The sequence below is a fragment of the Trichomycterus rosablanca genome, chromosome 5, assembly GCF_030014385.1.
Source record: "Trichomycterus rosablanca isolate fTriRos1 chromosome 5, fTriRos1.hap1, whole genome shotgun sequence".
Taxonomy (NCBI): Eukaryota; Metazoa; Chordata; class Actinopteri; order Siluriformes; family Trichomycteridae; genus Trichomycterus; species Trichomycterus rosablanca.
In genome coordinates this window covers 50177413-50196347 of record NC_085992.1, presented here as the reverse complement: position 1 = coordinate 50196347, position 18935 = coordinate 50177413, and the positions used below count along the sequence as shown (strand labels likewise).

General features: G+C 45.6%; 1 protein-coding gene across 1 annotated transcript in view; it reads right to left on the bottom strand.

Moving 5' to 3' along the window:
* Positions 1-2468: 2468 nt before the first annotated feature.
* Positions 2469-18935, bottom strand: part of zdhhc5a (zinc finger DHHC-type palmitoyltransferase 5a) — a 36665-nt gene continuing 20198 nt past the window's right edge. Inside the window, exons 9-11 of the mRNA XM_062996283.1 lie at positions 13472-13584; positions 6526-7424; positions 2469-3999 (exon numbers count right to left, since the gene is read on the bottom strand). Of these exons, the coding sequence (XP_062852353.1) occupies positions 3756-3999; positions 6526-7424; positions 13472-13584 (1256 nt within the window). The 3' untranslated portion in view covers positions 2469-3755. The remainder of the gene's footprint in view (positions 4000-6525; positions 7425-13471; positions 13585-18935) is intronic.

The window sequence follows — 18935 nt, the reverse complement described above, 5'->3', positions numbered from 1 at the left end:
TTTCCTCCACAATCAACTTTTTAATCAAAGTACGCTGTTCATCAGAACAATGTCTGGAACAACCCATTTTACCCAGTATTTCAGAAGGAAATGTACTATGACCAACCTGTGCGACATTTGCCCCCCTCCTACCTTAAATAAGGGCCAAAATTGACACACGTTCTTCTGCAGAATGAATGACTTCACCAATTGAACTCCTCACTGCTATTATTTTGAACAACCCCCTTTCAATCAATGCTTCGATTACTCAGAATGAACGGCATGCACGTCCTAATTGTTGGGTTTGTTTTGTTTTCATTACTCTACTACACTTTCAAGTTAATTATTTGCAATGTAGAAATATATTTTCTACTAAAAACAGTGATTTATCAGGTTAATGGTGTTGGACTGCTATTTTTTTGAACACCACTGTAGTTACACATTACCCATGATTCATCAGTTGCACGTCTTTGCACTGTAGCCTCACGACTAGAAGGTCCCGAGTTCGATTCCCAGGTGGAGCAGTCCGGGTCCTTTTCTGTGTGGAGTTTGCATGTTCTCCTTGTGTCTGTGTGGGTTCCCTAATCAGTTGCAGCCTAGTGGTTAAGGTACTGGACTAGTAATCAGAAGTTCGCTGGTTCAAGCCCCACCACTGCTAGGTTGCCACTGTTGGGCCCTTAACCCTCAACTGCTTAGACTGTGTACCGTCACAGTACTAAGTAGAAAAGGTAAATGTAATCAATCAATAAATGAATATATATTTTTAGCCCCGCCTACACTGTAACAGAGGTAAACATTTCCAATCACTTCCATGGCCACAGGTGTATCACGCTTCCCCGTCTGGCGATCCGATGGACGAGTCTGGGTTTGGCGGTTGCCAGGAGAACGGTACCTGTCTGACTGTATTGTGCCGAGTGTAAAGTGTGGTGGAGGGGGGATTATGGTGTGGGGGTGTTTTTCAGGAGTTGGGCTCGGCCCCTTAGTTCCAGTGAAAGGAACTCTTAATGCTTCAGCATACCAAGAGATTTTGGACAATTTCATGCCCCCAACTTTGTGGGAACAGTTTGGGGATGGCCCCTTCCTGTTTCAACATGACTGCGCACCAGTGCACAAAGCACAAGCTCCATAAAGACATGGATGAGCCAGTTTGGTGTGGAAGAACTTGACTGGCCTGCACAGAGACTTACAGTACTGTGACAGCATGCAATCTAATCAATTGAGGGTTAAGGGCCTTGCTCAAGGGCCCAACAGTGGCAACCTGTCAGTGGTGGGGCTTGAACCGGCAACCTTCTGATTACTGGACCAGCACCTTAACCACTAGGCTACAACTGCCTGGCATCGAGCGTTTGGTGATGTACAGATATGATTCATGAGTTTGGATGGTTTGAATCAGAATGTCGACTGAGAGTCAGGCCTTCTTGTCCGACGTCAATGACTGACCCAACAAATAGCACAATTTAAAATCATCATAGTAGCCGCTCAGGTGGCGCAGCGGTAAAAACACACCCTGGAACCAGAGCTGGGATCTCGAAAACATCGTATCGAGCCTCGGCTCTGCCTGCCGGCTAAGGCCGAGCGGCCACATGAACGACGATTGGCCTGTTGTTCAGATATGGGCGGGACTAAGCCGGATAGGGTCTCTCTCTCATAACCAATGCAACTACGACTGATTAGAGGCGCCTGCACAGAGATGAGAAGAGAGTGCTCTCAGGGTGTGTCTCTCCGTACACAACGCTGGGTGGCACAACACTCGTCAAAGTGTAGGCGATAAGATGCATACGGCTTGCTGCCCACGTGTCGGAGGAGGCGTGGGTTAGCTTCGTTCTCCTCGATCAGAGCGGGGATCGGCATAGGTGGAGAGGAAGCGCGACGCAATCGGACTAAAGGCGCTAAAGGGGGAGAAAATGCATTAAAAAAAAAAAGAAAACGTCAGGTGTCCACATACTTTTGGCCATATAGAGTCTGTCTGTAAATCTAGTGCTCTCTCTCTACACAGACGCATTTTACGCCATCCTACACTCCCGAGAAGAGGGCGTGTCTAAATTCTTAGATCCCTTAAAATGCTCCTACTGAGGCGCCTTAATTCTGAGTGATGATCTGACTGAACGACGAGGGAGCATCCGACGCCTCCTCAGCGCCGAGGGCAATCCCAGCATCCAGTGCGGCACGACGTGGCGGACGAATATAATGCGGAGCAACCAACGGAGTTCTATTCAAATGTAAATAAATTCTCATTGATGTTTAATGTGTATGAAGGAGTAATTATACAAGTGTCGTTTATTTGTAAATTCGGGCTCGTCAGGGACGGTTTAACCGTTTGGTCTAAGTAGAGCGTCTAAATAATCTGACTTGTGAGCTCCATGTCTTATTAGAATCCTCTCTACTGAGGCAGCTGATCAGGTAGGCAGCAGGCAGCAAGGCAGCTCACTAGGATTACAGACAGACCCCAAGAGTGGTCATTAAAGCATCAATCAATTCTAACGCTCGACTGGTTTATGAAGTGTTTATTAACAATGCTCGACCACACACACACACACGTCCACTCATTCACGCCGATCTACACCGTCCATCCTCCCGTCCTTCTTCATGTACACACTGATCCACGGCCGAAACGTCCTGATTTTATTATTATTAATTCTGAGAAGGCATCGACCGTCCAAAATGTTGAATGTGTGATCAGTCCGGTCATGATTTACAATTCAATCAGATACTGTCGACAGTTTGAGGAATCACTGAAACACGAGTCTTGCAAAATACCCACAAAATCTTGTTTGTTTTTTTCTTTTAAAGTAGAAATGAAATAAAAAAAAGGCATTTTCATTTCAGTTCTGAATACAGCAGTCACTCACTGATCGGTTCATCCACCATCCGGACAGAACCGTGCCGCTTTTAAAAAGAATTGGTCTGCAGGACGAGGGGTGCAAGCGAGAGTCTCTTTAACGGGAACGATGACCGAACGCGGCTCGGAGACACGAGAAACGTACAAAGTGACATTTAGTGAAAATATATCCCCACCATACGGGCGCTGACCCGGGTTCAGGTGTGTCTGGATGCTACGTCTGATAAAGATCAACTGGACACGAATCCCATCAGGCCTGGTATAAAGACAAGCAGAAGGTCCTTTGACTTGTAGATCTTGGAATCAGAAGTGCTCAACACACGTCGTGTGTCAGATCAACCAACCGCCTCGAACCTGGCCGAACCGCCTGATCCGGGCGACTGCTACGTCTAAATTCATAAAAAAATAACGTAAAAAATTTAAATAGAATAAAAGCGATTTTTCCTCGGGTTCCAAAGCCGCCGCCTTAAACCATCATCTTTATGAAAGGGAGCGCAAATCAAAACAGATCGACTCCGCTCCGGGTTCGATTCTCCGGATCCGGTCTGATCTGATCTGAGCGATCTGAAGTCCCAGCGATCGTTTCAACCATTAAAACAAAAACATCGGAAAACGAGCGACGAATTTCTCTATACATAAAAACCCCACGTATCATTTACATCTTTCATAAAGCGTTATTTTACTTTCCTGTTTGCTTTGGCAGTCCAGCGATCTGCCGCATTCAAGTCAAGACCAGTCTTAAAAAAAGGGGGCCGTAGAAAAAAGGCTATGCGCCGAAATTTAAGCGACGGATTTCTCCTCCCCCTCCTCATCATCATCATCACTATCATCATCATCATCGTCGTCGTCTCACGAAACAATATAAAAGTAAATCCCGAGTCTGGAGTCGTTCCTCCACCAGATAAAAGTCGGGTTAGATAAAGTGGCCGCGCGTTCCTCAGACCGATATCTCGTAAGTGGTCCCTCCGACGCCCGTCACCTTCTTGACCCCGCCTCCGGGCTTGGGCGCGGCGCTCTGAGAGGGGGAGGTGGCGGCGGCGCTGCCGGGGTAGGCCTGACCCGGGCGGGTGGACACGCTCAGTGGATGGGAGGGGGAGGACGGGGTGGATAGAGGAGACTGAGGAACAGGCGATCTGGGCTGCCCGTTGGTCCGACTAGAGGATTTCATCTGAATCTCGTCCCTGGATGTGGAGGAAAGAGACGACAGAACGTCGATTAAAAAACGGATAAATGAATAAAATACATTCCTACGTAGAGCTGGACTCACAAGGAATTTTGTCGGCATCAGTCGAACACACTCTTGGTTATGATTTGAATGAGAACGGCGTGTTAACCAGAGCATGACCATGATAAATATTATAAGTTAGAATTAAATAAGAAACATGCTTAAACATCATCATGCAACGAGCAACTGAAGAGCTTCAGGATTAGTTCACAAAGACAACAGAGAGAATTAAAACCATATTGTCTATTATCTTTCTTTATAATTATAGTCCGATGCCTAGTTCACTACAAGATTATGTTATACAAGATATATACACACACCGATCAGCCATAACATTAAAACCACCTCCTTGTTTCTACACTCACTGTCCATTTTATCAGCTCCACTTACCATATAGAAGCACTTTGTAGTTCTACAATTACTGACTGTAGTCCATCTGTTTCACCCTGTTCTTCAATGGTCAGGACCCCCACAGGACCACCACAGAGCAGGTATTATTTAGGTGGTGGATGATTCTCAGCACTGCAGTGACACTGACATGGTGGTGGTGTGTTCGTGTGTGTTGTGCTGGTATGAGTGGATCAGACACAGCAGCGCTGCTGGAGTTTTTAAATACCGTGTCCACTCACTGTCCACTCTATTAGACACTCCTACCTAGTCGGTCCACCTTGTAGATGTAAAGTCAGAGACGATCGCTCATCTATTGCTGCTGTTTGAGTCGGTCGTCTTCTAGACCTTCATCAGTGGTCACAGGACGCTGCCCACGGGGCGCTGTCGGCTGGATATTTTTGGTTGGTGGACTATTCTCAGTCCAGCAGTGACAGTGAGGTGTTTAAAACTCCACTCATACCAGCACAACACACACTAACACACCACCACCATGTCAGTGTCACTGCAGTGCTGAGAATCATCCACCACCTAAATAATACCTGCTCTGTGGTGGTCCTGTGGGGGTCCTGACCATTGAAGAACAGGGTGAAAGGGGGCTAACAAAGCATGCAGAGAAACAGATGGACTACAGTCAGTAATTGTAGAACTACAAAGTGCTTCTATATGGTAAGTGGAGCTGATAAAATGGACAGTGAGTGTAGAAACAAGGAGGTGGTTTTAATGTTATGGCTGATAGGTGTATCTATATAATAATTATGATGTTATGGTCAATGGATAATGTATTTATTTATTTGGGTTTTACACCACCCTGTTATGGCATGATCGGTGTTATGTTTAAGTCATTTCTTCCTTGTTTCTATTTGTCCATTTATATTTTTGTTTTCTGGTCAATAATAAAGCCATAAAATCAGAATGACTCTGATCCGAATGAAAGCTATTAAGCTGGCAGGCTAAATACTAATCGATGTGCTAATTAACTGGCTTTAAAGTGCACTGCTTATACAACAGAGTCGGGATTTGACTCCACACCCTTCTACTGGGTCCTGTTCTAAATATGTTCACTGCAGGCACACCAGAGCTGACATCTCGAACTCGTGAGGTCGAATCTGGGCGCCTATAGGAACATCGATCGGCTCGTTTGTAGGGTTGGATGCCGGAGGGGATTCATCATGACTGCTGCAGTTATGACCTCTGCTGGCTGATCGATGGTGCTGCACAGAGACACGGGATCATGGAGGTCAGTGCGTGACTCTACGTGTCCAAATGAACTCGTCTTGCGCAGGTGATTAGAAGCGGTCACGACTGCACACGTGTGGATTAACCATCAGATCCAGGGTTACAGCTCCACGTGTATCTGTGTTTATCTGGATTCTCCTCCCTGTTTCACTTTTAAACTTGTGTTACAGCTCCAGCTTCTGAGAAATGGTGAGAATCAGAATCAGCTTCTCCCAGAGACTAAAACGCTTCTGGTTGAAAATAAAGCTTAACGTGGTTTAATGTAGTAAAAGAAGGAGACAGGAGCACTAAACTTCTGTTCATTATTACTGCTCATAAGTTCCTCCACTAATCACATTCCTCACTCGCTGTTTTACTACAATACGTCACGGTAAGCTTTGTTCACATTAAGTTTTTTATCAAACAGTTCGTCTCATTGGAGGAGCTTTGAAAAGGTCATCAGCACAAAAATCGCGAGCCCAAATGCAATCCTGTGATTGGATAGGACTAGATTGGCTCAGCATATTAATGTGAACAAAGCCTGCAAGTTTCCATCACCAAAATTCATGCAGAAAAAAAAGAAAAGCACCATAAATCGAGATCACTTCGACTTCTGAAGTTCCTTAGCTGAAAAGAGAAAAGCAATGCACCACAAAACACCCATGCATGAACCACGCAACAGTGCATGCAGACACGGTGAGCAAGCGTCGACCAGAAACCCAACAAGCCTGAAAATGAACAGCAGTAAAGACGAGCTGATAGATGGCGAGACGTCCACTCACAAGAGTCTGGGAGGAGGAGGAGGAGAAGTAGGAAGAGTAAGAAGGAGGCGGCAGGAGGCAGCGCGGAGCGTCGAAAGGCTGAGGGTGCTACTCACTTGGGCGCCTGGATGCCCCCGACCCCGGTTGAGGTGGAGGCGGAGGCTTTTCGCACCAGGCGGTATTGCATTTCGGCGGCCGCGGCGCTCGAATAGGACAGAGACTTGCCTAGGGGAGGGGGGTGGCCGGCACGCGGCGGGTGGGTGGACGGGGGCAGTGGGGTGTCCGTGGAGCGTGCGCGGTAAGGGTTCGAGGGCCTCTGCTGTGCCGGATCGGACAGCAGCGGGGGGCGGGAGAAGCGTGGCGGGCGGTGCTGCTGGTGATGATGGTGGTGGTGGTGGTGGCGCGGCTGGGCGTCGTTAAACAGGCGCTCGCGCTCTCGCTCCGGCAGAGGCGGCGAGGAAACCGAGCCGCGCAGGTACGAGGAGCCGCGGTGAGGCGAGGCCAGCAGGACCGAGCTGGAGGCGGAGGGCTGGTGGAGCTGCTCCTCGCGCTGCTGGGCGATCTGCGCGGACAGGAACGGAGACGTGTACCCTAACGGAGCCGGCGCGCCCGGAGAATCGAAATTCGGGCTTTCGGTGGGCGTGAGCAGGCTCTCGTAGGACAAGCTGCCATTGCGTGGATTCACGGGCGGCGTCTGATTGGCCGAGCTCTTGTAGCTAGACGTCTCGGAGAGCGGTGCGTTGTGGGCGCTGGAATGCACGCTGGAGGAGCGCGAGGCACCGCCGGAGAGCACCGTGGGGTCGGAGAAGGACGGGTAAGAGCGGCCGCCGAAGGGATAGCCGGAGATGGCGGGGGTGGACGGCGCCCCCTGGGCTCCGTGGGGTCGCTCGGCACCCGAGCGCTCCCCCCCCCCTCCGTCGCGGCCCTCCAGACTGGGCTCGGAGCGGAAACCCGGCTGCTGACTGGACTGGAGGAGAGAGGAGGACGACTCCTTCAGACTGTCCCCGCGGCTCATCTACAGAGAGCGAGAGAGAGAGGAAGCAGGGAAGCGAGAGAATGGAGGAGAGAGAGAGAAAGAGAGAGAGAGACAAACGCTATTAAAACCTGAACATTAAAAGCATGGCTGGAGTAATACATGAAAGAAATTTAACAGGAGAACGAACGACACTGACGCTGGAGATGGTTTGGCGTTGCTGTTTTCTCTTTGGCTTTAAAACGATCTGTTTTTGGTCAATAAAAGTAAACACTGCGTTTGTGGACGGGTAATTACGCACATTTAATGAAATATTTATCAAGTTAGACTCTTGAGCTGGTTCTGCACCGCACATTTCCTTCAGATGCCCTTCCTGACACGACCCTCCCATTTCTATTCAGGCTTTTTTATTTATTTATTTATTTTTTAGGATTTTAACGTCATGTTTCACACTTTGGTTACATTCATGACAGGAACAGATTCATCAGTTCAACTTTTTAATATCGAACACAGTCATGGACAATTTCTTATCTCTAATTCACCTCACTCGCACGTCTTCGTACTGTGGGAGGGAACCCACACAGACACGGGGAGAACATGCAAACTCCACACAGAAAAGACCCGTACCGATCAACCTGGGAATCGAACCCAGGACTCTGCCGTGATGCGACAGTGCTACCCACCGAGCAACCGTGTCACCTGTATTTAGGGATGGGACGGGCATACAGAGCGACACAGAAAGGACCCGTACCGCTTTACCTGGGAATCGAACCCAGGACCTTCTGGCTGTGAGGCGACAGTGCTACCCACCGGGGCACCGAGCTGCCCTGTATTCAGGGTTGGGACGGGCATTTAGAGCGCACTGACAAGTGACTAGGCTGTTTCAGCCACCCCCTCGGACATTAGCCAATCATGTCCATGCAGGCGTTCGAACCCCGGATCCCCAGATACTTTACCACTTTGCACTGTGCCAATACTTCGTACAAGTCATACTTACTTCCTCCACGTATTTTGTGCATTCCTGTTATGCTATTTTTGATTTAGAACGAAGCTAACCCACGCCGCCCAGCAGCCGTATGCATTTCATCACCTGCACTTTGACGAATGCAGCTCAGCTCAGCGTTGTGTACGGACAGACACACCCTGAGAGCGCTCTTTTCTCATCTCTGTGCAGGCGCCATCAATCAGCCAGGTCAGGTCGTAATTGCATTAGTAATGAGAGAGTCCCTATCCGGCTTAATCCCACTTATATCTGAACAACAGGCCAATCGTCGTTTATGTGAGATTCGATGAATACGATGTGTTAGAGATCCCAGCTCTGGTTCCAGCGTGTGTTTTACCGCTGCGCCACCTGAGCGGCCGTTTCCTGACTCTTAACACAGCCCCAGGAATAAACTAGAGCCCAGTAAACATTATCTGTCAGTGTTTTACTGACCCCTATTTAAACACTGCAGAAGCAGCGAAGTCTTCTTCAGAAACATGCTGCCCAACCCCACCCTCATCATTAAAAGAAAAAAACATGATTCCTGAAAGTGATGCTCAATTAATGCAGCCTGTGATGAATCCAAAACATTGAGGCGGATTTATTTGTATCATTAATCCACTATCTGTGCACTTGATTAATTAATTCTTGTGGCTTATAAGAGAAAGTGCACTAAACTGTAGACGTAATGAAGGTGGAATCTCATTAACGAGGCACTTTTAAGAAAGCGCCGGGTCCGAGCAGCCAGCTTACGTACACAGGCGCGTGAAGCCGAGATGCAGAGAGCAAAACGAGCAGCGGAAGCTTTAAGACGTTAAAGAAACTTCACTGGTGGGACCTCGTGTCCACATTTAATCCAGTTCCAGCACCACTGTAACTAACACGCGTGTGCAGCAGACGACTGTTTGGAAAGTCACGCACTGATCTCCATTATCCCCCGTCTCAATGTGCAGGAACCACCATCAACCAGCAGAGGTCGTGACTGCAGCGGTTATGAGGAAACCCTACCGGCCTCCCTCCCTCGGTCCGGCGATCACTGTCCGTGCAGAGCCGAGATTCGAACTGACGAGCTTGAGACGTGACATTTTCTTTCTACCGTGTGCAAGATTGATTATTGTATTTAAGCAAAACCTTTCTGTACACAATTCAGAGATACACAGCACTGTAAAGCAGAGCTCCCCAACCACCGGGCCGCAGACCGGTACCGGTCCGTGGGCTATTTATTACCGGGCCGCACAGAAAGAATGAATAATTAGAGACGCTAGAAAAGCAGCATTCACGGCTTCTATTTCGGGTGTTTTTGTCTTATTGTCATCTTGTTGTAACGAAAGAAGCTCATTTTACACCGTTTGTGAGCAACCTTGTCAGCCTCCTGCTGATCCGTGAAATTATATCTTATATGAAACCGGTCCGTGGTTCAAAAAAGGTTGGGAAACGCTGCTGTAAAGGAAGTGAGGGCTTAATTAAACATTAAATAATAATAATAATTGTAAAAAATATATATTTTATGCCTTTTTTTCCCCCATTTTCTCCCGATTTAGCGTAGTCAATCTGTCTTCCGCTGCTGGGGGATCCCTGATCGCAGTCGAGGAGGGTATATTGCTGCTCACGTTTCCTTTGCGGAACCCTTTTTCACCCATGCCCTCTGCACAGGCGCCTCTATCCGCCAATCAGGGCCCTTACACAGCGTTTGAAGACCCCGCCCACACAGTCCGGTCATCCCTCCCTGCAGGCACTGCCGATTATGCCCGCTAGTATATTAAATAATTATTAAAGAAACTAAGGAAAGGATGATAATGTACAGAGAGAGAGAGCAAACTGGACATTCAGGTACTATTCAGGTCTATGGTTGGGCTTTAAGGAATAGTTCAGCCAAAAATACAGTTTATATTTATTTAATCATTATTCGCTTTATCAGACTCACAGTTTAAACTCTGTGACCTGCAGTTGGGACTGAATATATTGAAGCTTAAGATCCTTGCTCAGGCACCCAACCACCGTATTGGCTATGTTGGGGCTTGGACTAGCAATGTTCCGATTGCCTTTCTAGTACCTTATCCACTAACCTGTTTTTCTGCTATGCATGTTTAGGAACTACACAAATCCTAACCGGTGTCTGGTTGATTGAAGCCGTCAGTGATATTCGTTTACTGCGGTCTACACTGTATTGCCAAAAGTATTCGCTCGTCTGCCTTCACACACATATGAACTTGAGTGACTCCCATTCTTAATCCAGTGTTTAATATGATGTCGGCCACCCTTTGCAGCTATAACAGCTTCAACTCTTCTGGGAAGGCTTTCCACAAGGTTTAGGAGTGTGTTTATGGGAATTTTTGACAATTTCTTGCCCAATTGCGTCATGCTTCCTCTCCACCGATGCCGATCCCCGCTCTGATCGAGGAGAACGAAGCTAACCCACGCCCCCTCCGACACGTGCGCAGCAGCCGTGTGCATCTCATCACCTACACTTTGACGAGTGCGATGCGGATCAGCACTGTGTACGGAGAGACACACCCTGAGAGCACTCTTTTCCCGTCTCTGTGCAGGCGCCATCAATCAGCCAGCAGAGGTCGTAATTGCATTAGGTATGAGAGAGAGAGACCCCATCCGGCTTAATATCCCACGGCAAGCAGAGCTGAGACTCGATACGATGTATTCGAGATCCCAGCTCTGTTCAAGCCGAGCGCTGAACAAAGCGGCTGTTCATTGTTAATCTGAAATTAATTAAATAAATGTTTAAAAAAAAAGTCTACCCAATTTTTTCTACCCGAAGTGAGTCGAGTTTCAAAGATTTCAAGTCTAGGGGGCGTCGGGTCACAAGGTACCGCTGTACTTTACTCGTACTAGTTGCTAATTAAGTAGCTTTCTAACAAGCAAGTCGGACTGGTGGGTTTGTTTGTTTGGATTTTAACGCCATGTTCAACACATTTGTGTCATTTAATGGCAACAATAGGTATTATGTATCTGTCTTTATATTTTGGTCCATTTTATATTTTCATCCTTATTTTTATGGCTGTGTGGTAGGTTAGGACTGTTCTTGTGTTGTCTTGTGTAAGAACTTCTTTTGTGGTTTCAGGCATGTGCACTTGTTCTCTGTACCTGGGGCATTCCATCAGAATATGTTTTATTGTTACAGGTGTTTGGCAGATTTCACAGGTTGGGTTTTTTTTTCTCCTTTTACCAGGTGTTGATGTCGATTCGGCACCTTGTGTATGTGACTTGATCTATGTGTCGTCCCTGGTGAATTCTTGGTTTAGCTTTGACGTTTGGGTGTATTTCACTCCTTGATGTAGAGATTTATTGATGGTTTAAAATCTGTTAATGGCATTTTGATGATTGTTGTATTTTGTCTTGTTTTTTTCTCTACCTAATGGATACGCTTTTTCATTCCCTGCGATCCCGCTGTGTCCTGGTTAGGGTGGCCACATTCATAGTCACAAAAAGGAGGACATTACACCTAAAAGGAGGACGTCATACCAGGAACAGGGGGACATGATACTGCAACACACAGAATGAATCCAGAAGCCATATAACAGAGTTTTTGACCAATTTAAGCAAGAATTCTATAACAAATTACTGTTTTACTCACTAAATGTTGTGTCTACTTTTCATATTTAAGTCAGTTCTTCGCTGCCTCCAAAAGTTTACTTTTTGGCATTTTCACAGCGTTCCTGAGCATGAGAGCTGACTAACTGACTCAGGTAGAGGTGTTTACATAACAGAGCGGGCGGGCTCAAATTCAACCACCCAATCACAGACTAGCATTTAGAGGCGGACCTTCTGCGATTGGCCAGTGGTAGCTCTACTGTATAAGCAGTCAAACGAGGCTGTTAGACCAATGAAATACAAAGCATTTGTTTTGACATGTACCAGAGCCAGTGACGGATAATATTAATCAAAAATGTAACCAGTTCACTCCAATAGGAGGATTCTCAAGTGTCCGTCCTAGCGTTGCGTGGATGGAGGGCTGGCAGCTGAAAAGCCGGACTGTCCGAACTAAAACCGGACGTCTGGCCACCCTAGTCCTGGTACTCAGCATAGCTGTATGTCATATTCCAGTTCTGTTAAATTGCTGATTGTCTTTTGTAGGTTATTAATGACAGGGTGGTCTGATGCGCATAATTCTAGCGCTTTAAGGCATGATTGCGAGTCTGTGCATAGTAAGATTTTGTGTTTTTGTTCTTTTTCTGCATATTTTAGTGCCATAACTATGTAGATGAAGCTGGGTTGGGGTAACTTTTCTTTGTCTGTGAATCTTTTTGTAAATACAGCTGCTGTTGTCTGGTCTGTGGTTTTGGATCCGTCCGTGTAGATTGGTAGGTGGTGGGGATATTTTTCTCTGACTTTCTCTGAGAAAGTTGTTAAGATACATGTTTGGGTGTGTGATTCCTTCCCTCTTGTCTGCAATGTCGAAGATGATGTTGGGTGTTCTGATTTCCCACTGAGGTATGGTATTGTTAGGGTTCTGGGCTATTATATTTGAACTTAGTTTTAGGTCATCAATGTATGGTTTGATTCGAATCCCAAAACAATGAATTTTATTTTCGGACTGGTGGGTAAGCAAGTTAAATGTACATGAAACACTTTTGTAACCTTAATTCATTTTAATCATTTTGTGATCAAGCAAAGCAGAAAATGATCTGAAGGTAAAATGCTTCGATCAGGGCTGAACTGTGAGCCGCATTATACCTGAGCAATCTCTCAATGTCATTTTGGGATAAAATAGAACAGTTTTAGCACTTTGTTTTGGCTAAAATATTCCTTAAATGTTAGTAAACAGACTGAAGGTGCTAGACTAGGAAAAAGGGGGCTGCTTATAAACACACACACACACACACACAAGAACACAAGAGTACAGTGACGACTTACTGATAATGTTCAACTGAAAGCCACTGGTTCAACCAAATATAAAGAAAATACATAATAAATAAAAATAATAATAAAAAAACAAACATAGAGAAGCACAGAAATGATTAATGACGAATCCATTAAGAAATAAACACAAACAAGGTCACAAAACAAATATGAATTAATATTACAATCACACGGTCAGATCAGTACACACACACAAACACACACAATGTAAACACGGTCATTTCCAGGTTACCTGGTTGGCGTAGGCGTGCGTCAGCGCTGCGTGGTTCCGTCCCGGACTGCTGTACGTTGGTCTGTACTTGTACATCGATGGAGTTGGCGGAGCTTTGTTCAACAGGCTGCTCTCTGAAAAACACACGCAGGATATTTTTATAATCTAACTCTAATTCTAATTCTAAAGTGTAAACTGGACAAATTTGGTCAGAATTTATTTAATAATCGCAAGTACTGTGGACCCCTGAGTTACGAACGGTTCACCATACGAACATTTCGAGTTAGAACGATCTTTTTCAACTTAACGTATGGACAAATTACGGATTACGAACCTAAATTTGCGATACACGTGACGTCACGAACACGTTCACTCCGACCGTCTCTCTCTCTCTCTATATATACAGTGTATCACAAAAGTGAGTACACCCCTCACATTTCTGCAGATATTTAAGTATATCTTTTCATGGGACAACACTGACAAAATGACACTTTGACACAATGAAAAGTAGTCTGTGTGCAGCTTATATAACAGTGTAAATTTATTCTTCCCTCAAAATAACTCAATATACAGCCATTAATGTCTAAACCACCAGCAACAAAAGTGAGTACACCCCTTAGTGAAAGTTCCTGAAGTGTCAATATTTTGTGTGGCCACCATTATTTCCCAGAACTGCCTTAACTCTGCTGGGCATGGAGTTTACCAGAGCTTCACAGGTTGCCACTGGAATGCTTTTCCACTCCTCCATGACGACATCACGGAGCTGGCGGATATTCGAGACTTTGCACTCCTCCACCTTCCGCTTGAGGATGCCCCAAAGATGTTCTATTGGGTTTAGGTCTGGAGACATGCTTGGCCAGTCCATCACCTTTACCCTCAGCCTCTTCAATAAAGCAGTGGTCGTCTTAGAGGTGTGTTTGGGGTCATTATCATGCTGGAACACTGCCCTGCGACCCAGTTTCCGGAGGGAGGGGATCATGCTCTGCTTCAGTATTTCACAGTACATATTAGAGTTCATGTGTCCCTCAATGAAATGTAACTCCCCAACACCTGCTGCACTCATGCAGCCCCAGACCATGGCATTCCCACCACCATGCTTGACTGTAGGCATGACACACTTATCTTTGTACTCCTCACCTGATTGCCGCCACACATGCTTGAGACCATCTGAACCAAACAAATTAATCTTGGTCTCATCAGACCATAGGACATGGTTCCAGTAATCCATGTCCTTTGTTGACATGTCTTCAGCAAACTGTTTGCGGGCTTTCTTGTGTAGAGACTTCAGAAGAGGCTTCCTTCTGGGGTGACAGCCATGCAGACCAATATGATGTAGTGTGCGGCGTATGGTCTGAGCACTGACAGGCTGACCCCCCACCTTTTCAATCTCTGCAGCAATGCTGACAGCACTCCTGCGCCTATCTTTCAAAGACAGCAGTTGGATGTGACGCTGAGCACGTGCACTCAGCTTCTTTGGACGACCAACGCGAGGTCTGTTCTGAGTGGACCCTGCTCTTTTAAAATGCTGGATGATCTTGGCCACTGTGCTGCAGCTCAGTTTCAGGGTGTTGGCAATCTTCTTGTAGCCTTGGCCATCTTCATGTAGCGCAACAATTCGTCTTTTAAGATCCTCAGAGAGTTCTTTGCCATGAGGTGCCATGTTGGAACTTTCAGTGACCAGTATGAGAGAGTGTGAGAGCTGTACTACTAAATTGAACACACCTGCTCCCTATGCACACCTGAGACCTAGTAACACTAACAAATCACATGACATTTTGGAGGGAAAATGACAAGCAGTGCTCAATTTGGACATTTAGGGGTGTAGTCTCTTAGGGGTGTACTCACTTTTGTTGCCGGTGGTTTAGACATTAATGGCTGTATATTGAGTTATTTTGAGGGAAGAATAAATTTACACTGTTATATAAGCTGCACACAGACTACTTTTCATTGTGTCAAAGTGTCATTTTGTCAGTGTTGTCCCATGAAAAGATATACTTAAATATCTGCAGAAATGTGAGGGGTGTACTCACTTTTGTGATACACTGTATATATATATATACAGTATATATATACACAGTACAGGCCAAAAGTTTGGACACACCTTCTCATTCAATGCGTTTTCTGTATTTTCATGACTATTTACATTGTAGATTCTCACTGAAGGCATCAAAACTATGAATGAACACATGTGGAGTTATGTACTTAACAAAAAAAGGTGAAATAACTGAAAACATGTTTTATATTCTAGTTTCTTCAAAATAGCCACCCTTTGCTCTGATTACTGCTTTGCACACTCTTGGCATTCTCTCAATGAGCTTCAAGAGGTAGTCACCTGAAATGGTTTTCAGGTGTGCCTTATCAGGGTTAATTAGTGGAATTTCTTGCTTTATCAATGGGGTTGGGACCATCAGTTGTGTTGTGCAGAAGACAGGTTACTACACAGCCGACAGCCCTATTGGACAACTGTTAAAATTCATATTATGGCAAGAACCAATCAGCTAACTAAAGAAAAACGAGTGGCCATCATTACTTTAAGAAATAAAGGTCAGTCAGTCCGGAAAATTGCAAAAACTTTAAATGTGTCCCCAAGTGGAGTCACAAAAACCATCAAGCGCTACAGCGAAACTGGCACACACGAGGACCGACCCAGGAAAGGAAGACCAAGAGTCACCTCTGCTTCTCAGGACAAGTTCATCCGAGTCACCAGCCTCAGAAATCGCAAGTTAACAGCAGCTCAGATCACAGACCAGTTGAATGCCACACAGAGTTCTAGCAGCAGACCCATCTCTAGAACAACTGTTAAGAGGAGACTGCGCAAATCAGGCCTTCATGGTCAAATAGCTGCTAGGAAACCACTGCTAAGGAGAGGCAACAAGCAGAAGAGATTTGTTTGGGCCAAAAAACACAAGGAATGGACATTAGACCAGTGGAAATCTGTGCTTTGGTCTGATGAGTCCAAATTTGAGATCTTTGGTTCCAACCGCCGTGTCTTTGTGAGACGCAGAAAAGGTGAACGGATGGATTCCACATGCCTGGTTCCCACTGTGAAGCATGGAGGAGGAGCTGTGATGGTGTGGGGGTGTTTTGCTGGTGACACTGTTGGGGATTTATTCAAAATTGAAGGCACACTGAACCAGCATGGCTACCACAGCATCCTGCAGCGACATGCCATCCCATCTGGTTTGCGTTTAGTTGGACCATCATTTATTTTTCAACAGGACAATGACCCCAAACACACCTCCAGGCTGTATAAGGGCTATTTGACCAAGAAGGAGAGTGATGGAGTGCTGCGGTAGATGACTTGGCCTCCACAGTCACCGGACCTGAACCCAATCGAGATGGTTTGGGGTGAGCTGGATATATATATATATATACAGTCATGGCCAAAAGTGTTGGCACCCCTGAATTTTTTCCAGAAAATGAAGTATTCCTCCTGCAAAAATTATTGCAATTACACATGTTTTGTTATACTCATGTTTATTTCCTTTGTGTGTATTGGAACAACACAAAAAAGCAGAGAAAAAAAGGCAAATTTGACATAATTTCACACAAAACTCCAAAAATGGGCCGGACAAAATTATTGGCACCCTTTCAAAATTGTGGGTAAATAACTTTGTTTCAAGCATGTGATGCTTGTTTAAACTCACCTGTGGCAAGTAACAGGTGTGGGCAATATAAAAATCACACCTAAAACCAGATAAAAAGGAGAGAAGTTGACTCAGTCTTTGCATTGTGTGTCTGTGTGTGCCACACTAAGAATGGAGAACAGAAAGAGGAGAAGAGAACTGTCTGAGGACTTGAGAACCAAAATTGTGGGAAAATATCAACAATCTCAAGGTTACAAGTCCATCTCCAGAGATCTTGATGTTCCTTTGTCCACGGTGCGCAACATAATCAATAAGTTTACAACCCATGGCACTGTAGCTAATCTCCCTGGACGTGGACGGAAGAGAAAAATTGATGAAAGGTTGCAACGCAGGATAGTCCGGATGGTGGATAAGCAGCCCCAATCAAGTTCCAAAGAAATTCAAGCTGTCCTGCAGGCTCAGGGTGCATCAGTGTCAGCGCGAACTATCCGTCGACATTTGAATGAAATGAAACGCTATGGCAGGAGACCCAGGAGGACCCCACTGCTGACACAGAGACATAAAAAAGCTAGACTGCAGTTTGCCAAAATGTACGTGAGTAAGCCAAAATCCTTCTTGGAAAACATCTTGTGGACAGATGAGACCAAGATAGAGCTTTTTGGTAAAGCACATCATTCTACTGTTTACCGAAAACGGAATGAGGCCTACAAAGAAAAGAACACAGTACCTACAGTCAAATATGGTGGAGGTTCAAAGATGTTTTGGGGTTGTTTTGCTGCCTCTGGCCCTGGGTGCCTTGACTGTGTGCAAGGCATCATGAAATCTGAAGATTACCAAAGGATTTTGGGTCGCAATGTAGGGCGCAGTGTCAGGAAGTTATAGGAAGCGATTGATTTCAGTTATTTTTTTCAAAGCGTGTGCAACCAAATATTAAGTTGAGGGTGCCAATAATTTTGTCCGGCCCATTTTTTGAGTTTTGTGTGAAATTATGTCAAATTTGCCTTTTCTTCTCTGCTTTTTTGTGTTGTTCCAATACACACAAAGGAAATAAACATGTGTATAACAAAACATGTGTAATTGCAATAATTTTCTGGGAGAAATACTTCATTTTCTGGAAAAATTTCAGGGGTGCCAACACTTTCGGCCATGACTGTATATATATATATACAGTGTATCACAAAAGTGAGTACACCCCTCACATTTCTGCAAATATTTCATTATATCTTTTCATGGGACAACACTATAGACATGAAACTTGGATATAACTTAGAGTAGTCAGTGTACAACTTGTATAGCAGTGTAGATTTACTGTCTTCTGAAAATAACTCAACACACAGCCATTAATGTCTAAATAGCTGCAACATAAGTGAGTACACCCCACAGTGAACATGTCCAAATTGTGCCCAAATGTGTCGTTGTCCCTCCCTGGTGTCATGTGTCAAGGTCCCAGGTGTAAATGGGGAGCAGGGCTGTTAAATTTGGTGTTTTGGGTACAATTCTCTCATACTGGCCACTGGATATTCAACATGGCACCTCATGGCAAAGAACTCTCTGAGGATGTGAGAAATAGAATTGTTGCTCTCCACAAAGATGGCCTGGGCTATAAGAAGATTGCTAACACCCTGAAACTGAGCTACAGCATGGTGGCCAAGGTCATACAGCGGTTTTCCAGGACAGGTTCCACTCGGAACAGGCTTCGCCAGGGTCGACCAAAGAAGTCGAGTCCACGTGTTCGGCGTCATATCCAGAGGTTGGCTTTAAAAAATAGACACATGAGTGCTGCCAGCATTGCTGCAGAGGTTGAAGACGTGGGAGGTCAGCCTGTCAGTGCTCAGACCATACGCCGCACACTGCATCAACTCGGTCTGCATGGTCGTCATCCCAGAAGGAAGCTGACG